Genomic DNA, 23,288 nt, shown 5'->3' on the forward strand with positions numbered 1-23,288 from the left:
GATATTTTGTTTGGATGTGGTATAGATTCAGAATTGTTGTTTATATGAAATTCAATATCCTTCATTTTTGAAAAGACTTTTCTCAAAAACAAGTACTTATCTTGATACTCGCTCTTCGTATGCAAGTATATAGTTTTAAATCTCAACCCATTCTTTGAAAAAATTAAATTAAATAGCAAATTGGTCTTGCCACAGCCTGAAGAGCCTATTATAAGGATCCTTGCATTATGAGGTAACAACTTACCATTTTTACACCATGTTGGCATTTCTTTCTGTCTTATAACATTGTCGAAATTCACTATCGGGATATTACTCATGTTAGACATGTGTACAGCATGTGATCTGATAAGGAACTAATCATTTTTTGTAAGTTATCAAGGAGGAGGCTGTGTGCCGCTCACCACATGGGTGTCTGAGTGTGTATGGCTTATAACATTGGAATGCAGTCGACATGTGCTCGCTGTCACTCTCCCCTTTCACACCAATGCACTGATAGAAGTTTCTCACTTCAATATATCATTCCCTCTCTCTCCCGTACCCTCTTTACGTGGTAAAACCTACAACTAATTACTTCTCTGTTTAGATCTTGCAAGATGTAGGTTACAGGTTGAGAAGGGAATATAGAATGAATCACAAAATACTCTGTTCTCCAATTTATGTTATAAGATTTATCGAAAAGAACCCTTTTCTTTGAGATTTGTACAACATCTCCTAGCTTTAATTTTGGTTTTGAATTTTTCAATTTATATTGTCTATTGAATGCAGAATTCAAAGACATTAAAACATGATTACGATCTTTTTTCCTCACATCTTTAGGTTTCATTCTAATTGAAGTGTGCACTGTTGCATTATAATCGCGAACCAAACTGTCTAGTTGCGATATCCAGTTTTTGGTTCCACGTTCAGTTAAATATCTATAAATTTTTGCTTTAATTGTTCTATTAAACCTTTCAACTATGCAAGCTTTCTTATCGCTAAAAACATGGTAATGTTTAATACTGTATCTATCTAATAGCGCTTTAACTTTTGAATTAAAGAATTCTGTTCCCTGATCTGATTGAAACAACTTAACTCCCTTATTTTTAGAAATAATTGGTTCGAGTGCATCAAATACAGATTGACTTGACTTGTCTTTTAATGGTACACAATATGCGAATTTTGAAAAACAATTAATAACAGCTAAGATATACCTATAACCTTTATTAAAACATGATAAACTGCTCATCTCAATGAGATCGGCTTGAAGCAAGTCTTTTTCACTTTTCAACTCATATTTGCGAGTGGGATAGTTAACGCGTGGTACGCTATGAAGTTCTAATGCTATCTTAGATCTAATAATATTCATATTTACAACACGAAATCAAAATTAGTGGTGATGCATGATTGTTGCAGGACATACTGAGCAATCAGTTCAGAGCGTTGTTGGCACTCTATAATGTCCAAAAGGCAAAGTGTCCACACCATTCTCTGCAATATATCTCTTATCGTCATAAGGACTCAAACAGATTTTTGCACATTCAATCTGATACATGGTGTGATTATAGGACCTCATAATATTAAATTTTTCAATGTGTTCACAACATTCAATCAATGATTTCTTATATAAATTAAAATGAAGTTTTCTACATTTCACTCCGGTCTGTACACCCTTTGCTACACATTTATTTACAGGTTCTTCATTCTCATTACATACTAAATACGAGTAAAGTTTTGATCGAAGCCCTATAAATTTATGGACGGGTTTTGAGGCTGTCTCATCCTTGAACTTTCCTACAACTTTATTTTTCTCCATGGAAAAGCAGGGGTGGTAAGGGAGGTTCGACTAGTTACTAGTGTCGAAAAGGTTCAAATTTTCTTTAATCAACTGATACATGTCTTCCACTTTTACATTTAAAAGAAAACTATCGGTATCGGTCATACAGAGTTCTATGTGATCCCACAGTATAATTTTTTGTAATTTACAATAGAAAAAATCGTACATATGGAATTTACTCAACTCCAGTACGGAAAACCCGGAATAGACAGGCTTGTTCATTTTTAGTTTCAACTTACGAGAGAAAACCGTGATCACGTTCAGACTAATTATTTGCCAGCGTTTGCATAACGGATTTGAAATGTACTTATCTAACCATTTTTCATCCATGATAATTTTAACATTGATATGCTTGCAAACTGTCTTACCAAAGATCAAATTACAACAGGCCTTAAAGAAGGATATTTCAAATTTATTTTTTGAGTTCTGTCTATTGCAGATATTGAAGTTGATGTAGCTTTTCAGCCAGGGAGATTGGGAAAAGCTAATGACGCGATGTACTTTTGTTAATTGCAAACCGAGTTGAAGGTAGAGCTTTAAATTGAGGTAGTGGACAATATACTTTTCACAGTCAAAAAGTGTGTTCATGAGCTTTTTGGTTCCAGTTTGACCGTTCTCATTTGTTTGATAGTTTGACAGCAATTTGAGCAGAGGTGTTTGGTGGAGAGGCGCGAGTGGGAAGCTGGCATGCTTATCATGTAACTCTTTCGGGTACTTGAGATCAAATTCTATTACATATCCAGTTTCTGAATTGCTGTCCAAATTCGTGAAATCAAGCTTGGAAATTTCTTCCTCTGTGAGGAATTTGAAATTTCCAACAGGTAAGTTTCGGCTCATAGCTTCCGAGTATAAACTGTTTGCATCGATATAAAGGAGATAATTACTCGGTTTTGAAGGGTCGTATGTCTCAGGTAGATGTTTGTTATTCGCCTCACAATAACGTTTACCAATAAATGAGACCCCGCCCCTCATCACCGCCTCAAACATGAGATGCATGTCAGGATGAGTAATCAACTCTAGTTCAACTTTAGTGTGTTTCAACATACAATTCCAGGTAAAGTGCGCGAGGGAAACAAAATGAGTGTCATCAAGGCCGTATGAGCTAAAAAGCGTAGACCTCATGGATTCAAAAACTTCCACTAATAGCATCACATCCAAACATAAATAGAGATCATGATATTCACCGAGCGATTTCAGCTTGAATGTTGAGAACACTCTTTGCGCATGCTCATATTCTTCGCGAGACAGAGGTGTATTGGTTAAATCATTATGAAAACATTCGATGGGAGGAAGCGATGTTTCCGCAAATTTTTCGGGACAACTCATGTATGAGTAAGGATATATTCCTTTTTTCAACAAGAGTTGTCTGTGTTCGCGTGGTGGGTGATGAAACACTGAAAATAAACGTTCAAACTTCTTTTCCATGTCTGTACTTTCTACTAAATTATGCACCAACACTTCCAAGGATTCATTCATAAACTTGTAGGAATCTAAAAATTCAATTTTGCCTACTGAAAGTGTCAAAAATCTCTCTGACATATTTGCGATGCAGGAAATTTCTTTTTTGCATTTACCAAGCACTTTCAAAATGAAATGCAAATCAAACCTGGAGAAATTGTGAAAATAACACGAAATGTACTCCGGAGTACGAGCCGATAGATTACAAGAAATGTGTGCCGCACATAGGTAATTTCCGGTTTCATGCGCGTGGTGACAACATTTAATATCGCTGTCTAAGAACGGTTCAGCACAAAGCCCGCAGTTTACCAAATTTTGAAATTCACGCTCTTGACTTTCGGATAAATGTTGTATCAGAATTTCATGTTTCATATCCTCATACAAAATGTCACCGAGATCTGTAATTTCCTGAAGAAATTTCTCCATGATTTTTTCATCTAAACTACTCGATCTATGGAGTACAGGTCCGTAAGCGATTTCCCCGTTCACATCGATAACAACAAAACAATACCCGCAGGGAATATGTCGCGCTGTTTTCTTTGTATAGCTATGACTGATTTCATCCAAATTGGATTCATCATCATCATTATTATCGATATTAACAACGTAAGTTTCTAAATCCGTGTAAAAGGTATACTTTTTCTTCAACGTGGCACTTAGTTTCTTGAATTGAATTGTCTCTCCGCGTTTAGGATATGAAACATGCTGTGATTCAAACTTGGAACAAAGCTGTTCATGTTTCATCAAATTTGCTTTGGCATCACAATTTTTAGATTTGGTTGATGTAAATCTATGGAAACAGAAATTACAAATGTGTACTTGACTGTCGCATTTTGAAAGGTGAGAGGAAAGACGCGATAATCCATTTTTCCCGTTCACGGTATTAATTAAACAGAAATGCATTTTTCCTGCATCGGCTTTCAGCATTAAAAGGTTAATTTGATGCTTACGAGTGCAGAAAATGCTTGTGCGGTAGGGGAAAAACTTTTTGTTGTCATACGCGGTGACGTGAATTGCAATATCCAGATTTAGTATTTCAAATTTCTTAATATCGTGTGTCGTCACCGGAAAATTAACACCTCGCGTATTAAGTGTGTGAGCAAACTTGCTCAAATACTTTACAGTCAAGTCTGAGTTCCTTGGTTTCTGATGGAAATATGCGAGGTCTGACCATAAAAAGCATTTTTCATCAGACAGATTTTCGACATTTATAATACAATTTTTGTTTTTGAGAAACTGCGGTGTTTGGATGAAACTGGATGTGAATATTGGATTAAATTTAATCACGTTCACATCCAGTGACTCAATTTTCTTCAAAACCCAACTGCTGCCATGTCGAACAAAGTTGTCAAAGGATGACTGGATTTTTCTTATGGCCAACATGAAATGATCATTAAAATCTTCATAATTCTCAAGCACGTTTAGCGCTATGTTGGAGTAACTATGAAGATTTATTAGAGATGAGACAGTCTCGCTAACCTCATCATCCATCACCACTAATTTATACAATAAAACATTCAAGACGATGAACCATTTCACATTCGCATCATGCCGTGCCGCGTGCTCCCTAATTATGTCGAAAACGCGCCGTTTCGATCTCTCGAGCACGTTCTCGATGCTAATTTCCTTGGGATCCTCGATGGTTATGCAATGGCGGACCGCGGCGGAATTCACGCCATGTAGTCTTCATTCCCTCGGCATGATGTAGATGTTAGATTCTGAAAAACGAAAGAATAACAATCAGCATGACATAGAATTAGAGTGATAGAGTACAACTGCATGTTTTTAAATCAGTTGTGAATTAGCATTGGTAGAAGAAGGCTGTGTGATAATGATATCTCAAGATCACATAATGTTGCATGAAAGATTAAGATTATTAACTTTTGATGAAAGATGGACGAAATCTTCTCTGCATTTGTCTGTGGAAAACATGGCAAAAGAGGGATTTATATTTGCATATGCGCCAGACATTGTGCGCTGTGTATTTTGTTCAATTTATTCGGGAAAATGGGAAGAAAGTGCCATACCAGCAATAGAACATGCAAGGTACAGCCTGAACTGTGCATTGAGAAGGAAAGATAATATAACAATTGAAGAGGAGAATTTCGATAATAATATTCTATGCCAATATGAAGAAAGATATTTAACTTTTAATCATGTAGAAGATTCATCCGTTCAAGGAGAGTATTTTGAAAAGCATCATCTACATTGTGACTATTGTAAATCATTATCTGATAAAGCAGACTATTTTGCGAGAAATGGTTATTTCTTACATAAAAATCACTATCTGCAATGTGTCTATTGCAAATATATTATCGAAAATCCATTTGAAAAAGTAATACATTTACCGTTTTGTTTATATGAAGAGTGCGAGAAAGAAGCACGAGGAGAGGATTATCCGGATATACCACATCGTAAAGATGAGCTAAAATCGCATGCATGCAGTATACTGTAGAAGGTTTTTTGTCCTCCAAGGACAAAAATTGTCCTCCGAGGACAAAAATCCTCTCCTCCGAGGACAAAAACTGTCCTCCGATGACAAAAATCCTCCCCTCCGAGGACAAAAATTGTCCTCCTATGACAAAAATTGTCCTCCGAGGACAATTTTCCTCTCCTCAGAGGATAAAATCAAAGTAAAAATGTACTTACATGTGTTGGTTGATGACAGGTGAATGACAGGTATCTCCTCGACTGTAGATGCACAGGTATAGATAGCAGCTATGCTTCCTTTTCAGATTGCTTGTTAACCTCTCAGCTATGTTGCCTCAACGAGAGCGCAACTGGTTATGAGGTCAGAAGCCAAGTTGAGAGGTGAGAAAATGCTGTGAAAACAATGAAATATTTAATAACTGATAATATTAGAAATCAATAAGCATCATGAGAGACAGGATGTTATTCAAAAATATAGAATGTTTGAGTGAGCCCCATGCTGAGACGTAGAGGAGAATTTTTTTTTCACCTTCTAGCAGGTGCGGGTCTCACTCAGCATACACTGTGCCATGCTGAGTTCTAGAGGAGAATTTTTTTTTCCGTCTTCTAACATGTGTCGCTCGTCCGAGGATGCTATTCGAAAATATAGAATGTTTGAGTGATTGTAACGGTTTTTTATGATAGGAGAGAATACTTACAAATCTGAATGATGTTGATAACGATGTGGGAGCACGTGTTGTTCCGTGGCTAGGGGAGAAATTTGAATTTTTTGTTGTAGCACGTGTGGCTCTCACTCGCACGAGTCTGGAACAGAGAGAGAAACGCATGGTATATAAACAGAAGTAATGAGAGGAAAATTGTCATTTACATCAGAGTCAGATTTGAGTGTACTTCGCACATCATACGAGATGAGTTGTCCATCATCTTCTCCATCGTTCATCCTCCCAGATAGCCCACCAGCCCATCAACGCATCCTCAACTACTGGCAACAGAAAGCTGCCCTCGCTGCTGAGTCGTCTGCTGCTGCAGCCACCCCTTCACCGCTCACCGCGGAACCACCATCGCCGGGTGGCGAGATCATGCTGGGAGACAGTCCTCTTCAACGGCTGGCGCCAGCTGCTACCTGGGCACCGCGGCGAGCAGTGCTAGCTACCCTGTCGAACAAGATCAAGCAGAAGCAGGGGAAGAGGAGGTTGACATTTGAGGAGCCTGAGGTTAGCGGGGAAGAGGACAAGGAGACAATCTACTCACAAACAAAGGTTAGTTTCAACAAATATTATTAACTTGTATGTGTACAGATTTTTTTTTTCTTAACAATCGATCATGGAAAAAATCTGTACACATACAAGTTAATAATATTTGTTGAAACTAACCTTTGTTTGTGAGTAGATTGTCTCCTCGTCCTCTGGATCTTTGATTATTATTATTTGATAGCAAGGAAATATTATTTGAACTGATTAGAAATTGAATTATTGTTTAAAGTATTCGATCATGCATCAATTATTTGTTACCAATGAAATATTATTTGAACCAATTAGAAATTGAATTATTGTTTAAAGTAATCGATCATGCATAAATTATTCGATAGCAAGGAAATATTATTTGAACTGATTAGAAATTGAATTATTGTTTAAAGTATTCGATCATGCATCAATTATTTGTTACCAATGAAATATTATTTGAACCAATTAGAAATTGAATTATTGTTTAAAGTAATCGATCATGCATAAATTATTCGATAGCAAGGAAATATTATTTGAACTGATTAGAAATTGAATTATTGTTTAAAGTATTCGATCATGCATCAATTGTTTGATAGCAAGGAAATATTATTTGAACCAATTAGAAATTGAATTATTGTTTAAAGTAATCGATCATGCATAAATTATTCGATAGCAAGGAAATATTATTTCAATAACTGATATTACTCACTTTATGTAGAGAATGTCTTGTCAATCTGATGATGTCAAGTTGAGATTATGACAATAATCTGTTGATAATCTGATGTAGAGATTGTGTAGTGAATCTATTGATCAAGTTCTCTAGTATGATTTGATGAATCTGATTTGATGATAATCTGAAACAAATAAGACACTAATCAAATATTTTTCAACAGAAACGTGCTGGAATGGAGGACAACTCCTCCATGGTTCCACTACTAGAGGAGGTGCATCGAGCGGGGGATGAGTTGGACTTTGTGCAACTAATCAACCAGCCTGTAGCCAAACCCTGGGTCCTGCTGAGAGAATTAAAGGAGGATGCTCCCTACCCCATTATTGCAGCGAGGGAGCAAACAAATAAACATGGGCGGCGGGTTATTTTAAAAATTAGCAATGCAGCAACCAAATCTGTGTGTGAGGTATATTTACCACAATGATTTGCTTCCTGCATTACCACAGAAAAAATAGAACAATTTAATAAAACTTGTAAAAATTTTGTAATGATGGTAACACATAAGTCGGGGAATTGGACCGATATAAAAATTGTTAAGCATTAACAATTTTTATATCTATACAATTCGTCGACTTATGTGATACGAATTGTATAGATGTATGTATGTGTGGAAGTAGTATTAGTAGTGAATAAATTGTATACATATTTGATAAAAAATTGTTTTCAATTCTTACCTGTTGTTGTTGTTGTTGATAAGTTCACAATGGATAGTAGAAACACAGAAGAAGAATGGTTCACTTTTCACCTGCTTACACTCTGTTGTGAATGATAAGTGAATAAGGTGAGCACCCCTTTATAGTTTGTTGTGAGCATGCTCAGAGGCTCAGTAGTCTTTACTACTACACAGACACAGACACACACACACACACACACACACACACACACACACACACACAGACATACAGCCAAGCGGTGGCTTCGGTGAGTTGATGCATTGCTCCCTCCCACATCTGTTTTGGCACGTGTTCCTACAGATATGGGTGGGCGCGACGAGATCATTTCCCCCCTTTTCAAATTGCATTCACCTTTTCAGATTTGTTATTTGAAATAATATTCTTATCATTCAAGCAATGTTATAACCACATAGCAATCTGATACATGGTGTGAATTCATTTCCAACTCGATTGAAAATTAAACCAATTCAATTTTCTTTTGATTAAGTTGGTGTGATGATTGATTAATTAATTAACCTCAGTTAATGTTCAACCATTGAGTTGAAAGGTAAGAAAATGGTATGTAGGAGAAAGCAGAGTTCGAGGAAACGAGGTAAAGGAATCTTGAGTTCAGCGGAAAAAGTTTTTAAGGGTGTGACAGGTTTGGCAGGTAATGTCACATCAACTATTCTAAATAAGCTAATTGACAATCTGCAAGATGAAATTCACATTCCCGGATACCAGTGGTGTGGCCCTGGAACAAAGGTTAACCCTTTAACTGCTATTCACGTAGATATACGGTCGGAGAAAAATTCACAAGATGTGCTGCGCACGTAGATCTACGTTTTTGACTATACCAGTCAATGCTGTTGCCGTATATTCACTGTCGCATCTGTTATGATTTGTACTACTCATGCCATCTATTGGCAACGATTAGGAACTAATTAGAACTCTCCACATTATTTCTTCGACCTTCTAAGCTGTCAGCTGTCATGTTCTGCATAGCCTACTGCAGTAGTAGCTACATAACCTTTGTAGTTTGTTTATGTTACAATTCAGAATCAGATCGGTTTGTTCACAGTTCGTGGTTTTGTTTGTGAGTTGTGACTGTAGAAAATTATCATTTAATAATATTTTGTGAACTTTTATTCAGAATGGCTGGTTTACCAGGAACTAGTAGTGGTTTTGTTGGCTTATCAGAATCAAACCCAGGACAAACACAATGTAAAAATTTGGTAAAATTCCTGCTAATATCTCAACTAGGGACTATAAAAAGTAAGTCTAGTGAAAAAAAACAATGTTTTTCCGAAATTCCTAAATCAGCACAGAGGTTACTGCAAAAAATCTCTCTGCTCTTCTAAATCAGCAGCGGAAGGGTTAATGAAAGGTTAAAGAAAGGTGATCAAGGTATAAATTCATTAGATAGAGCCTGTAAGGCACATGATATAGCGTATACACAAAATAGTGATAATAAAACTCGAGCGGTAGCTGACAGGGCTCTAGCGAACACAGCGTGGGACATTTTCAAAAATCCACAAACACCCCTTGCTGAGAAAGCACTTAGCTATATTGTTACAAACATTATGAAAGCTAAAGCAGCGTTTGGTGGGTCTTTGAGAAAGAAGAAGAAGAAGGGGAAGAATGAGAGGTGAAGTTATAGTAATGATGTTAGACGCAAAGCTATAGCTCAGTTGAAAAAGCATATTGCAGGAAAAGGGTATTTTTTGAAGCCTTTTCCTCAAATAACTAGTGGGGGGAGAGTTTTAATCCCACCCCCTTTACCACCACCATCATCATATGGAGTGAGTTTATTCCCCCAAAAACAAGTTAAGAAATGTAGAACAACAAAGAAGAGTAGGAAGAAGAAGACGAAGAAGATATGGATATTGAAGGAGAATTGAGTAATTATGATTTGATTGATTGGTCGAAATTATTACAGATTCGGCTAAGAGGTATATATATGCTAGATACATTACCCAAAAAAAATTCTAAAAAACGAGAATGCCATTTTGAATTTAGCGAGGAAAAGCGAGGATGGTACACATTGGGTTGCATATAAAAAAGTCGGCTCCAATGTTTAGTATTTTGATCCAATTGGAAATTTACAACCGCCATACGAATTGGACAAATATTGGAAAAAAGAAATTGGAGTAAATATATTTTATAATGTAGAGCACATGCAACCATTAAATAGTGATTTTTGTGGTCATCTTACATTATTGTTTCTTGCAAATCAGTTGTAATTAAGTGTTTGGGCTGAACACACACATTACAAGATGGTTGTTATTACATTAAGATCTAACACAAGTAACCTCTACAAATTATAGAATTGGATAAAAATCGTGAATGGGAAATTGGATTGATTAATTTTTGTAGCTACAATAGTATTGCAAACGTTAACAAAGAAACAAATTCCAGCTTCAAATATGGTGATAGATTAATTGAGCTGGATACAGGTGCATATGAAGTTGAGGCTATTATAAAATCTTTAAAGAATAAATTGAATATTGATGAGAAGGAGAAGAATAAACTTATTATACATGCAAATGCAAATACTACGAAGATTGAAATTCATTCTGATAAAGCTATTGATTTAACACATACTGATTTGATTGGTAAGATACTTGGTTTTGATAATGTTGTTTTGCAACCAAATAAATGGCATTATTCTCAGCATTTGGTTAACATAACAAGCATTGGTAGTATTGTACTCGAGTGTAATTTAGCATATGGTAGTTACTTTGACGGAAAACAAAAACATATAATCTACAAATTTTTGCCAAAGGTTCCTAGCGGCTATTTAATAAACGAAGTACCATCCCTGATTATTTATGTACCTTTGAATACGCATCGAATTCAAACTATTAATGTGAAGGTAACAGACCAGAACGGATCGTTTATTGATTTCCGTGGAGATACAATTACAATTAGGTTGCACATACGTGAAAAACAAAAGTAAATGTAATGGGTTATCTTGTTTTCAATCCACGTTCAAATAAGTCATGTACACATAATGTCATTAGAGAGACAAATGTGAGAGCGTCAACACCTAAAAAAAACGTGCTTTGTCGGCTAAAAGTGCGAGAATATTAGAAAAGTTAGGTTTTATAGTTGATTGGCGGAATGTTAGGAGGAGGGGGAGCTGCAATTGGTGAAATTCTGGATGTGGAGACAGACCTTCAGTTTTATAATGATATAACCAAATTCCAATTTCACACTCATACAGTTTATTCGGGACAGGAAATAAAAAACTCTGACGAGGCAGGTATTGGCATAAATTCTTTAGATGTCTATTCTTTACCTTGCAAATCATTTATATTTATTGAGGGAACAGTTAACTGTACAAAACCGGGAACAGACCCAGCTGATGCACCAGTTGCGGCAGACTATAAATTAAGCAGTAACGTAATTGGCAACCTTTTTGACGAAATACGATATGAATTAGCAGGTCAGCAAATTTCTAAATCAAGATTGATTGGATTAACATCCACAATTAAAGCTATACTAGTGAAGAATACACTCGATAAGAACACATATCACTTGGCTGGTTTTGACAGAGCAGGATATGAGCTAACAGATAATAAATTCACTTTCTGTGTACCGCTGAAATTAATCCTCCCGTTTTTTGAAGGTTTTCAAAGAATAATTTTAAATTTGAAACAGGAACTCGTCTTATTGAGGTCACCGACAGACCTAAATTGTGTTGAGTCTGCAACTGGAACAAGCGTTAGTGTGAAAATTACAAAACTGCAATGGAGAATGCCCTACATAACTCTAGAAGATCACATAAGACTGAAATTTTTGAGACTGCTCGATGCTGACACTCCACTGAAATTAGGTTTCCGGCATTGGGAAATTTGTGAATTACCAAATTTGCAAAATTCACTTAACCATTCTTGGGCAGTTCGCACCACATTGATTTTTGATAGTCCAAAATAAGTTATAATTGCATTTCAAACTGATCGTAAGAATAAAATTAAAAAATCAATATCTAATTTCGATAGCTGTGGTATTTACAATGTTAAAGTATATTTGAACAGCGAGTATTATCCATATGAAAATCTGCTAGGTAAAAAGGAACTATTATACTGGATGTTTTTGGATTTCACACCCTCGTATTATAATCATTCAATCAATAGCGAACTCTGAACAGAAATTGACTTTAAAACGTTTTGTGATTCAACACCGCTGGTCGTTGTGGACTGTTCACACCAAGCAACTCATTTGAAATCATTGACAGATGTTCGTATTAAAATGGAATTTAATAGTGCAGTACCTGCAAATACTCCCGCCTATTGCGTTTTAATTAGCGAGCGTGTGATGGAGTACACAACTCTGACGAGCATGGTGAAAGAAGTTCAGTAATTTTATTGATAGAGTGCACCGGCTGCAATATTATATAAGGTGTGCACTCTGACAATTTGGTACATTATCAGTTTCACCTTTGAACAGGTAACATCTAAAATGTCCTATTCTTTGTGTTCTGATATTTTGGACAAAGCGCAAACTCAGTCTATTGGTATCCAGTGCGATCTTGATTCCGATAGTTTCTATTATGAACGAAGGTGCAGCACACCGATCCAGAAGCCACAGGAGGTGGGGGAGTAGCAGAAACGTGAAGAGGAGGAGGAGAGGGAGAAAGATGGAGGATTCGACGAGCCCATCGAAGAGAAAGAAGTGGACAAGCAAGCGAGTACGAAAATTGCTACAGTTGATCTTCACTGGTTTAAACAAGATTGTAATCAAATTATTGTGAAAGAACTTGCCATAATTGATCAGTTTAATAATTATATTGTATTCCATTTCAAATCACCATTTGCAAAGACAGAATTGAGTGCAAAATTGTATAATGATGTAACATGGTTAGAACGTCACTATCATAAAATAAAATGGGAGGATGGAGATTTAGAATACACTGACTCATTAATACGTGATTACCTTGTAGGTTATGAGAAAATTTTCACAAAAGGAACTGAGAAAGCAAAGTTTTTAAGAAGATTACATACTAACGTTCAATGTAGCCTATACCAGAGGATTTTGCAAAACCCGATTTCAGCTTTTTCACTAGTTCATGGTGTTATGGTGTGTGTAACATTCATAAAAATAGACCAGATGGACAGTGTGCTTTGTTCAGTGCTCAACATTATAATTCTTTGTTGTTTAAAAATATGTATCAAACAAATAATTTCATGTGTGAAAACAATCGTATGCAAAGTATGAAAATGGCCGCGATGTACACGAATTTGCAGAAAAGAAACTTTGCTCGTTATGGATTCTTCTACAACAGAAAAGAGATTCAGTGTGTTTATTGCATGCATGCATTGAGACTGCATAAAGCACGTACATGTTGTCTGTCTGCAATTAATGAAGAAATACCACTTAATTACTCTATAATAGTGGCAGCCTACACTTAGTTTTGTTCATTCGCTTATCATGGATCCGAGAAAGTGGTTGGCTGCTGACAACGAGCTGGAAGTGAGGTTAAAAAACTGTATTGATTGGTATGATGAGTGTGAAAGTGCAATTAGGAAATCAACTCGTGAAAATTATAGTTTGGTGAAACAATTAAAAGACATTTTTCTAAGCACGGTTAATTTAAATGACATAAGAGACTATCTATATTATTATTGTCCTCATAATTTGTGTATAGATAAGTTAATTAAAATTGAAGATGAAATTATGAATAGTTGTGGAGAAATGTGTAAATAAACTTTTTCTGTGTTCAAATGATTTTTCATTCCAATATCCCACTCACTTTTTAGTTTAGTACCCGGTCAGAGCTAGACCTGACAACAGCAACGTGTGTGGTGTGATCTTTTTTATACAAGTGAGACGCAAGCCCCTTCAAGCAACTGTTGTTCCTAATAAGTACAGCACGTGCACGTTGTCAATTTATAGAACAGACACACATGTCAAACATCTGCGAATCTGTTAACATGCAGTGTTATGGTTTTTCAAAATTTAAAAAATTAACTCGTCTCTTGATGGGAATTTCATTTAACAAATTTGATTCAATAGCAAAGAATATTAAATTTTCAACAGGATGTCAAGATGCTGATTTACCGTTAACAAAAACAGAAAATGTGCACTTTCAAATTTTATCTGAGATATTCGAATTGCTCCATATACTAGACAGTGAGCATCTACATTATGATTGTACAAATGATTCACCATTATCTGTTGTTAAAAATTCCGATGAACTTTGGAAATGCTTGTACGATATTGCAGATAAAAAATGTAAAAGAACTTAGATCATTGACCTCTCTGTAGAGATAAGGATTCACTTTAATCTGACAGTATAGCATTAGATGTAGAGTGATAGGGAATTTCTCAATTCACTTTAATATGACAGTATAGCAATAGATGTAGAGAGAGAGAGAGAGAGAGAGAGATAGGGAATTTCTCAATTCACTTTAATCTGACAGTATAGCAATAGATGTAGATAGAGGGAATTTCTCAATTCACTTTAATCTGTCAGTATAGATTTAGAGAGTGATAGGAAATTTCTCAATTCACTTTAATCTGTCAGTATAGATGTAGAGAGGGAATTTTTCCCCTCAAAGGGAAATTATTTTTTCCCTCACTTTCTTCAACCCCCTCATCTATACTGGAGCAGGGGAAGGGAAATTCTATTTTGATATATATATATATATATAATATATATATATATATATATAATATATATATATATATATCCTTCTTCATCCCCCTCATCTCCACTGGGCAAGGGGAAGGGTAAATCTATTTTGAGAGAGATATCTCTTTCTCTCTCTTCATCCCCCTCATTTCCACTTGGCAAGGGGAAGGGTAAATCTATTTTGAGAGAGAGTGAGAGATATATATATCTCCTTCTTCATCCCCCTCATCTCCACTGGGCAAGGGGGAGGGTAAATCTATTTTGAGAGAGAGTGAGAGAGAGATATCTCTTTCTCTCTCTTCATCCCCCTCATCACCACTGGCCAAGGGAAAGGGTAAATCTATTTTGAGAGAGAGTGAGAGATATATATATCTCTCCTTCTTCATCCCCCTCATCACCACTGGGCAAGGGGAAGGGTAAATCTATTTTGAGAGAGAGTGAGAGAGAGATATCTCTTTCTCCTTCTTCATCCCCCTCATCACCACTGGGCAAGGGGAAGGGTAAATCTATTTTTAGAACAGAGCCCCCTCGTCCTCACTGGGCAAGGGTGAGGGGGAAATCTATTTTTAGAACAGGGGATGGGCGAGGGGGGAGAGGGGGGAGGGGGATTTCGAGCAAAAAAACCCGTCCAAAGTCTCAGATTATAACTACTTGTGATTATTAATATTATGTTAAGTTTGAGACTTGCTAAAGTTTTATATTTTTCTGACTGTGTTTTCTCATGGCGTTAAGGCTTTTAACTGAACGCTAATTTATTAAATTATATCAGAACTTTTGAATTCAAGAATGTCAATCAAAAGTGGGGATTCGAAAGTTATGAAATGGGTTACATGGGTTATTATCGACAAAAAATAGGTCAACGGGCTTTCCTTCTCGACTTTTTACATTGAAATTGATTTGTTATTTTATGACTGATATAGTTTGCTTTTGTGACGTATTGCTATCTAAACAAGGGATAGTAATGCGCCCCCAAATCAGATGAAGAATGTCAACAAAGTAACATGAAACTGTTGTTTTCGTTGTCCGATTTTAGTTGCCAATGTTTATTGAAGTTGTTTGTATTTTTCAATTATTTCAAAGTGTAGTGTTAGTTTATAGTTACAACAACTGGAAGACATAATATAGAAAACATAATTTCGATAATATGTGAGCTCACTTACCCAATGTATTTGCACCCCCCCTCTAAATTTAATTGTATTACTACTACATCTGCTCTAGAACATGGGTTTCCCATAGTTGAGTACCCTAGGTTAATTTCCAAAAAAATGCAATTTATTTATATTTGTAGTAAATTTCATATATTGTATTTTTTAATATTATGTACATTTTATTGATTAGATTGTTTATATGTATATTAATGGAAATAACATTTATTTGTATTATATTGTATAGTAGAAACCTATTAAATCAGGCATGACAAGATTAATTGAAGTTTTCCTGACTCTACCCCGCTCACCTGCATGAATTAAGTATGGACTCAGGTATTGTCTAGATGTGTCGGCCTATTTCCAAATTCTAAATTGTATTCCAATTTTTTTTTATTACCTTTAAAAAAGCCAGGAACACAAGTCAAAAATAAATGATAATATTAGATTCGAAGAATGCAATCTGCAGGTCAGTTAACAATTAATGCAATTTCTGAAATTGTAGGATTTGCAAAGAATGTGTGGGGCAAATGTTACATACAAATTTCAACACGCAGAAAGTGTGTGCAAAAAGACTACTAAACAGAAAGAAGCTTGCAAAACGATTGTCCTAACAATAATTTGAATTCCATTTACATCGACCAGAACTCTTGAAACTAAACGCCAATTCATGCTCTGCAGGGTGCGATGGAAAAAGATGAACAACATTAAGGAGCGCACAGAAGAAGACGTCCATTATTGTTTTGAAAAATGAAAAACTGACACAGAACATTGCAAGAGATAAAGGGAGAGTGTATCTTTGAGATGACAACAATTATTAGAAATATAAATAGAAATAGAAATCTCAGTACACTTTTAAATTATTGTATCACAACATGTTTCGGACATTAATGCCATTTTCAAGTCAAAGTCTTTGACCCTTAGCTATAAATAAGCTAAATTTTGAAATAAGTCGCTTATAATTTGAAATCAGTCGCTTATATGATAGGGGTTCCATAGTGTAATACACTAAAAATTGACTGTCAGTATCGGATGCATGAGAAGCATTGATGTTATTTACATGGAATGCTGACATTTCATACTAAATCTCAGAAGGTGAAAAGATCAATAGTAAATGTTTCCCAACTGATTATTAATTTTTCAAATGCATCTGATGTTATATTTTCTTCCTACAAAATTGACCTTCTTTACTTACCAAGTTCTTTTTTCAGACCTTCTAAATCGAAATCGCTATGTAGTAACATTGCTATGTTTACTTGAACGAGATTACGTTTCTCTTCTCTTTTGAATTTCGACTTCAAATCACGCCGAGTGCGGTCTGGAAATACAGTCTCCATCACTGAGAAATCCGAACCAATTGTATTCAACGCCTTGTAGAACATCACCGTTTCTGTAATAAAAAACGCTCTACTCAAAAACATCAACTCATTAGCCAATCATATGTGAAATGCATATAGATGGTGTCGAAATTAATGCTTTATCCGTCAGTTCTCGAACACGATGATATTATCTATGCAGCTTAGGGTTGACAGAAATACAAAATATCTGTCCATTTTGACTATGAATATAATTTCCCACATAAAGTGTTAAAGATAATATGAGAATTATCGTATTTCAGTATAGTATAGTTCTTTGAAACAAAAATAACGTAAAAACTTACAAAACATTCATTTCACACTTTCAAGTTCTAATCTACTTGAAAAATCTAGAGGAATGCATTGAAGTATAGAAAAGGAACCCTGAAGCGTACCTCATTACTCAAACAGAACTTGTGCATCGAGTTAAGACTTTCAGTCATCACTGGAAACCCTTTGGCAGAAATTTGAAGCACTCTCTACACAATCTCTCCAGACTCTATTTAAATCTCAGTCTCAGTTCTAAAAGATGTGAGCAAATTCTGATCAATTGTTCTCGAGAAAGCTTGGAAACGCTGGAAAAACGCCGATTTAGAAGCATTTTTGCGTAATTCCCAAGCACTCTCGAAACATCATTTTTGTACATTTTAAGGTACTGTATGTCCACCCATGCCGAACCGATCCTCGAACAGCGCAGCGAACCGTGCAGCGTGTAACGTTGCGCAGCTTGTTCAGCTTTTACATAGCTGAAAATAGCACTCTTATTTCATGGTCAAAAACTTTATTATTGATTTTGGCAAGCCTAAAAAGTTCCTATTCACTTCTAAGAAATCTCTTCAGATACAAAAGTACGTTTTTTGGGGTGCCAAAAAACACCTTGTGGGAAAATTTTTCAACTTTAATAAGAATGATTTCTGCGTTGAATTACACGTTCTCACCAACAATAATCGATGACAAAATAAATCTAAATGGAAATAAATTGTCACTCTCTTTGTGAGTTAAAATACACTGTAGAATTAATTATAATATAGATAATAGTATGACAATTACAGAATCTATTTCAGTCAACTTATGGTTAGTTGGTGAAATTAATTATTAGTTATAACATAGTAAAATGTTCATCATTTTAAATGAAATAATCCATTTGGTTCAATTGTCATGGTACTGAGTTCTAGGTCAACAATATTTTAATATTGATATTTATCCATTTATAATTCTTTTAGAAGTTATTCTGTTTAAATTGAAAATTATTTATCAGTTCCTATCAACTTATTCATAACAATGAATTGTTCAAGATATAAATTTAATAGAATGAGAAGAGATCTATATTTATGTTCGCGGACGTGTACGCATGATTTCCACTTGTGATGGATAGCCAAATTGGACAGCAAGCTGCGCGGCGAATTGTAAACGAGGGCTCAGATTGGCTCAAAAGTTCAGCGTTTGGCGAACAGTGTGACATATGGTTAAATGCCAGGTTTTAGCATTAGGAAACCTATGACTAATCTTGCATGACGCGTTGCGCGTCGATTGCGAGGTTCGTTAAGCTGTTCGAGATTCGGTTCGGCATGTGTGGACATACCTTTAGTTGAACCACTATAGCAAATTTCAAACTTTTCTGTCAACCTCTTTTCATGAAACTGAGAAAAATCAGAAAATCGCCGATTTTGGGGGTGTTTTCGGCGAAATTTTGAAGCCCTTCTAATACAAAATTTCTAGAACTTAGCTGAAGATCTGTATCAAATTTGAACATTTTCTGTTCATTTGCTCTTGAGAAAGCTAAGGAAACGCAAATGAACGCTGGAAAAACACCGATTTTGGGCGTATCTTTGAAGTAATTTCTAAGTCTTTTAACAACAACACCTAAAACAACATTGTACACCTTAGCTGAACCTATGTACTATATTTGAATATTTTCTTTATGTTAGTTCTTGAAAACGCGGGTAAAATGCTCAAATGCCCAAATTTGATTCAGTAGAGTTTGTGACGAATCATCTGATATTTGCCACCTGTGATTAACAACCTGTTTTCAACTTGCATTATTTTGTTTATTAATTGTATCAGTTTATTTAATATTTGTCTCAGTTCAATTTTGGCATCTATAGATTAAAACATTTGATCATTCAGTTTATTTCATCCAGTTTTATTTAACCTATTTTATCATAGGAAATAAACCAAATTTCCTATATTGGTGACCCCGACGTGATCTGAACACGCAACCTTCAGTTCTGGAGATTATGAATAAGTGAGTGAGTGAGTGAGTGAATGAATCAGTGCCATTTTGCTTTTATGTATTATAGTCCAGTCAAATGGTCGTTTTTCAGGATGTGTGGTTTTTTATCCATACTAGAAAAATATCCAAGTTGTATAGGGTAGAAGTGGTAGGTTTGCATAATTTTGAAAACCCCTTAACAAATACCCCTTTTTTTGAAAATTCATAGCTCCGGAACCAAAAATTGTAGAATCCTGCGCAACCACTTTATCTATTGGAATTTTTTTCGAGAATGATTTTTCTTGAGAAACTCAAGTTTTACGAGATAAAATGGGAAAATTGGAAAAAAATCCGAAATTTAGGGGGTTTTTGGAGGTTTTGGGGGTGAAGCCACCCTCTGGCGTATCAGATCACTACCTCCGTAAACAAAGCCGTAGTGCATTCGTGTGACGTCAGCACAGGTAGGGCTCCTACACCAATAGAAACACTAGCTGATATAGATCAGCTGAAATCAACGAATTTTTATTGGTGTAGGAGCCCTACCTGTGCTGACGTTACAAGAATGCACTACGGCTTTGTTTACGGAGGTAGTGATCAGATTCGAATTCAGCGCCCCAAAATACATATAGAACCGTCGAGAAAAATTCTTTCGGGGCTGTTTCCTGAAAAACGACCATTTGACTGGACTATTATATCGGCAAGAGATTTTGTAATAACCGACACTCATACTATCGACTACGTCGCCATATATATATATATATATATATATATATATATATATATATATATATATATATATTTACCAGGAAATAGCTTAAGCTATTGTAGAAAGCTATCAAAGAGGTTTATGTAAGATGTTATTGAAATAATGATTTGGTGTAGCAATATTGAGAGGTTTATTTTGCTGTGATAGCCTAGTTTCATGGATACATTCAATTAATACACATCAATATGACATATCCAAAGTTGGTATTCAGTGTATTTATGTAATGTATATCCTATATAATTATTTAATTATGTGAAGTCCATTTTTTATCTTCTATTTTATGTCTTTCTAGCAGTATATTATTCTAATATTTGGAGACCAGTCAGTCACATCAACTCACCCATCCACGTAGTTCTTAACTCTAGTTTTAATGGTATGCATATCACCCCACACAGGCTAGGCCTCTGAGCGTATTTTGTTTCATTCATTCGTATCAAAGAACCTTATCATTATGTTAGATCATTATATTTCTGAAAAATATTCAATGTTTCGATGATAAGATACAGATTTTCTGTTTGTTGTACTATTCTTTGGATGAATAAAAATCGGAAGCTATAAGGTAATAGTATTTGAGTCGGACGAAAATTACCAGTCTAACAAATCTTTTTATGAAGTGGTATAAAAAGTTACTTCTCAGGTACAATTATTATCAAATTGAGTTGAAACTTAGAATTAATGCAATAAACAGTTTTGAGTTTTGGTATTTTGAAATACTTCCAAGCATGTACATTTAAACATTTACCATTCTCAATGAACAATGAACAAACCTTCAACGTTCCAGACATTTCGCCGTTTTCTAATTATTCTTCTATTTCTTTTTCTGGTATATTTGCGAGTACTGGAATCGTTCTCCTGAACTTGTTCACAGTTTTTTATATCATTCCTACCCTTCTTCGTGCCACCTGTCTCAATCACCTGCTAAAATTCAAGTAATCAACTTTATTACAGGCTATTGAAAACAAAAGTGCTTATTTGTGCTACAAGTGCTCAACACAAGTGCTCAGAACAAAAACAATTCGCATGAGTAAAGATAAAATACCTTTTAAAAATGGATTACATCCGGTTTAGTAAACTGTATCCGTGTTAGAGACAGAATGCATGAAATTATTAGAAAGCAAACGAATAATATCCAACTAAATAATAAATATGAGACAAATAGAAATATTCTGAATAATTTGATCAAACGAGCTGAAATCGATTAACAAAAAATTTGACGAAAAAGAGCATCAGACGTATTTTTATAGCATCTAAAGTCATACTGTTTGTCGGAGATTATATCACAATCGTTCAGGTAATTGCTAAGTTGGATTTTTAGGCATTTTTCTAGAATTTTAGATAAAACAATCAAAAAGGAAATAGGCCGAAAGTTACTTATGGTGGATTTTGAACCGGATTATGGATTGGTATGACTTTTGCTAATTTACATGACTTTGGGAATCTACCAGATGAAATACTCAGGTTTATTATGTACAAAAGCGGGATGAGCAGCCCATGTATATTCTCTTTCAGCAGTTGAGTTGGAATAGAATCCCAACCTGGCGCAGAACGGCCCCTCATGCTGTCCACCACCCCCAGCAGTTCATGCTCGGCAACAGGACGAAGCCCAAACACAGCATCAGTGGCATAGTCGGAATCCCTCACATCAGATGGACCAGAGGGTCGTATCGCCGCCGTTGATTGTGGGATAGTTTCATAAGTATATCTCTTTTGCAAACTGAGTTGACCAGATTGTAGGTAATCCATGGCTTAAGCCTTGAATTGTTTGCGCTAGACACAACTTCAACAGTGTTAGATGAAATAATATCTTGAAGTGTTTCAATAAAATTTGTTGCAGATAAATCCAAATTTGTTTCATCAATAACGTGATCCCAGTTCTGGTTATAAATAGAAAGTTTGATATTGGGCCAGTTACGTATTAATTTAACCTCTCTCTGTGCATGCCTTCTGTTTACGGGGGTTTGAAGAATAATACATGTGGCAAAGTGATCCGTCACTGCCGATTCTATTACGACTGACTTAGCTATGAATTTACAATTTGTTTTTAGAAAAATATGACCTAAGCATCTATAACTGTCTCGTCTCGTGATTTTTTCAATGCAGGGTATCAAATTAGCCTCACAGAGCGTGTCCAAATAATTATCTCGGAAGGGATTTGCTTTGTTTTGTAAAAGATAACAATCAATATCTACAGCAAAAATGCATAGTTTGGAATTACGGGTTTCATTATTGTTGTAAGAAGAAAGACCCTCGATTAATTGTGGAAAGTTTGAATTAGGACTTCGATAAACTGCCAACAGATCACATTTAGCCCCCTCCCAATTGAAAGTCAAAGATAAGCTTGTGGCCACTCCACCCAGTAACAGCTGGCTGCAAGCAACAGACAGGCCACTGTCAATGTAGATGACGACACCATCCCTACTATTCGGATTATTATAGGACCTATATACAATATATCCTTGACTATTATTTAAATCAGTTTCATTCTTGAGCCAAGCCTCAGTGAGAATAATGCAATGAAATTTGACTTTAAGACCTTGCAATAAAACTAAGAAAGAATCAAAATTTTTACTAATAACTACGTATATTCTGATGAATTACCCTAAACGCCGTTGATTTATCTGGATCAATGTTGATAACATTTTTTACACCATTACAGATAACACATTCCACTAGTGGAATGTCATAGACATCCGTAGTCGGATTCATCATCTCCAGAGTTCAATAGAAAACAGAAAAATTAAAAGAATGAACAAAAGCTGGTCGCTGATAAGCTTGAAAACCGCAATTAGATCGAATACAATAATAAATGTAAATGAACAAATTAAAAAAATGAAAGAAATAACACTTTCGACTTTGTTTCAGACAG

General features: G+C 35.4%; 1 protein-coding gene and 1 long non-coding RNA gene across 7 annotated transcripts in view; both read right to left on the reverse strand.

Annotated features, from left to right (window-relative positions):
* LOC111059120 (transcription factor TFIIIB component B'' homolog) overlaps positions 1-23,288 on the reverse strand; it is a 149,788-nt gene that overhangs the window by 21,393 nt on the left and 105,107 nt on the right. For 4 of the 6 annotated variants that reach the window (XM_039443373.1, XM_039443374.1, XM_039443376.1 and 1 more), the window contains exons 5-6: positions 21,190-21,340; positions 17,285-17,479 (exon numbers count right to left, since the gene is read on the reverse strand). In XM_039443373.1, the coding sequence (XP_039299307.1) occupies positions 17,285-17,479; positions 21,190-21,340 (346 nt within the window). The remainder of the gene's footprint in view (positions 1-17,284; positions 17,480-21,189; positions 21,341-23,288) is intronic. The other 2 variants (XM_039443375.1, XM_022346741.2) reach the window with 1 other exon arrangement.
* LOC120355074 lies at positions 4,472-6,443 on the reverse strand. The gene is made up of 3 exons (XR_005573414.1): positions 6,400-6,443; positions 5,921-6,093; positions 4,472-4,989 (listed from the first exon to the last, which is right to left on the reverse strand). It is a non-coding gene; the product is annotated as an uncharacterized LOC120355074 (long non-coding RNA).

Source organism: Nilaparvata lugens, chromosome X (assembly GCF_014356525.2).
Source record: "Nilaparvata lugens isolate BPH chromosome X, ASM1435652v1, whole genome shotgun sequence".
Lineage (NCBI taxonomy): Eukaryota > Metazoa > Arthropoda > Insecta > Hemiptera > Delphacidae > Nilaparvata > Nilaparvata lugens.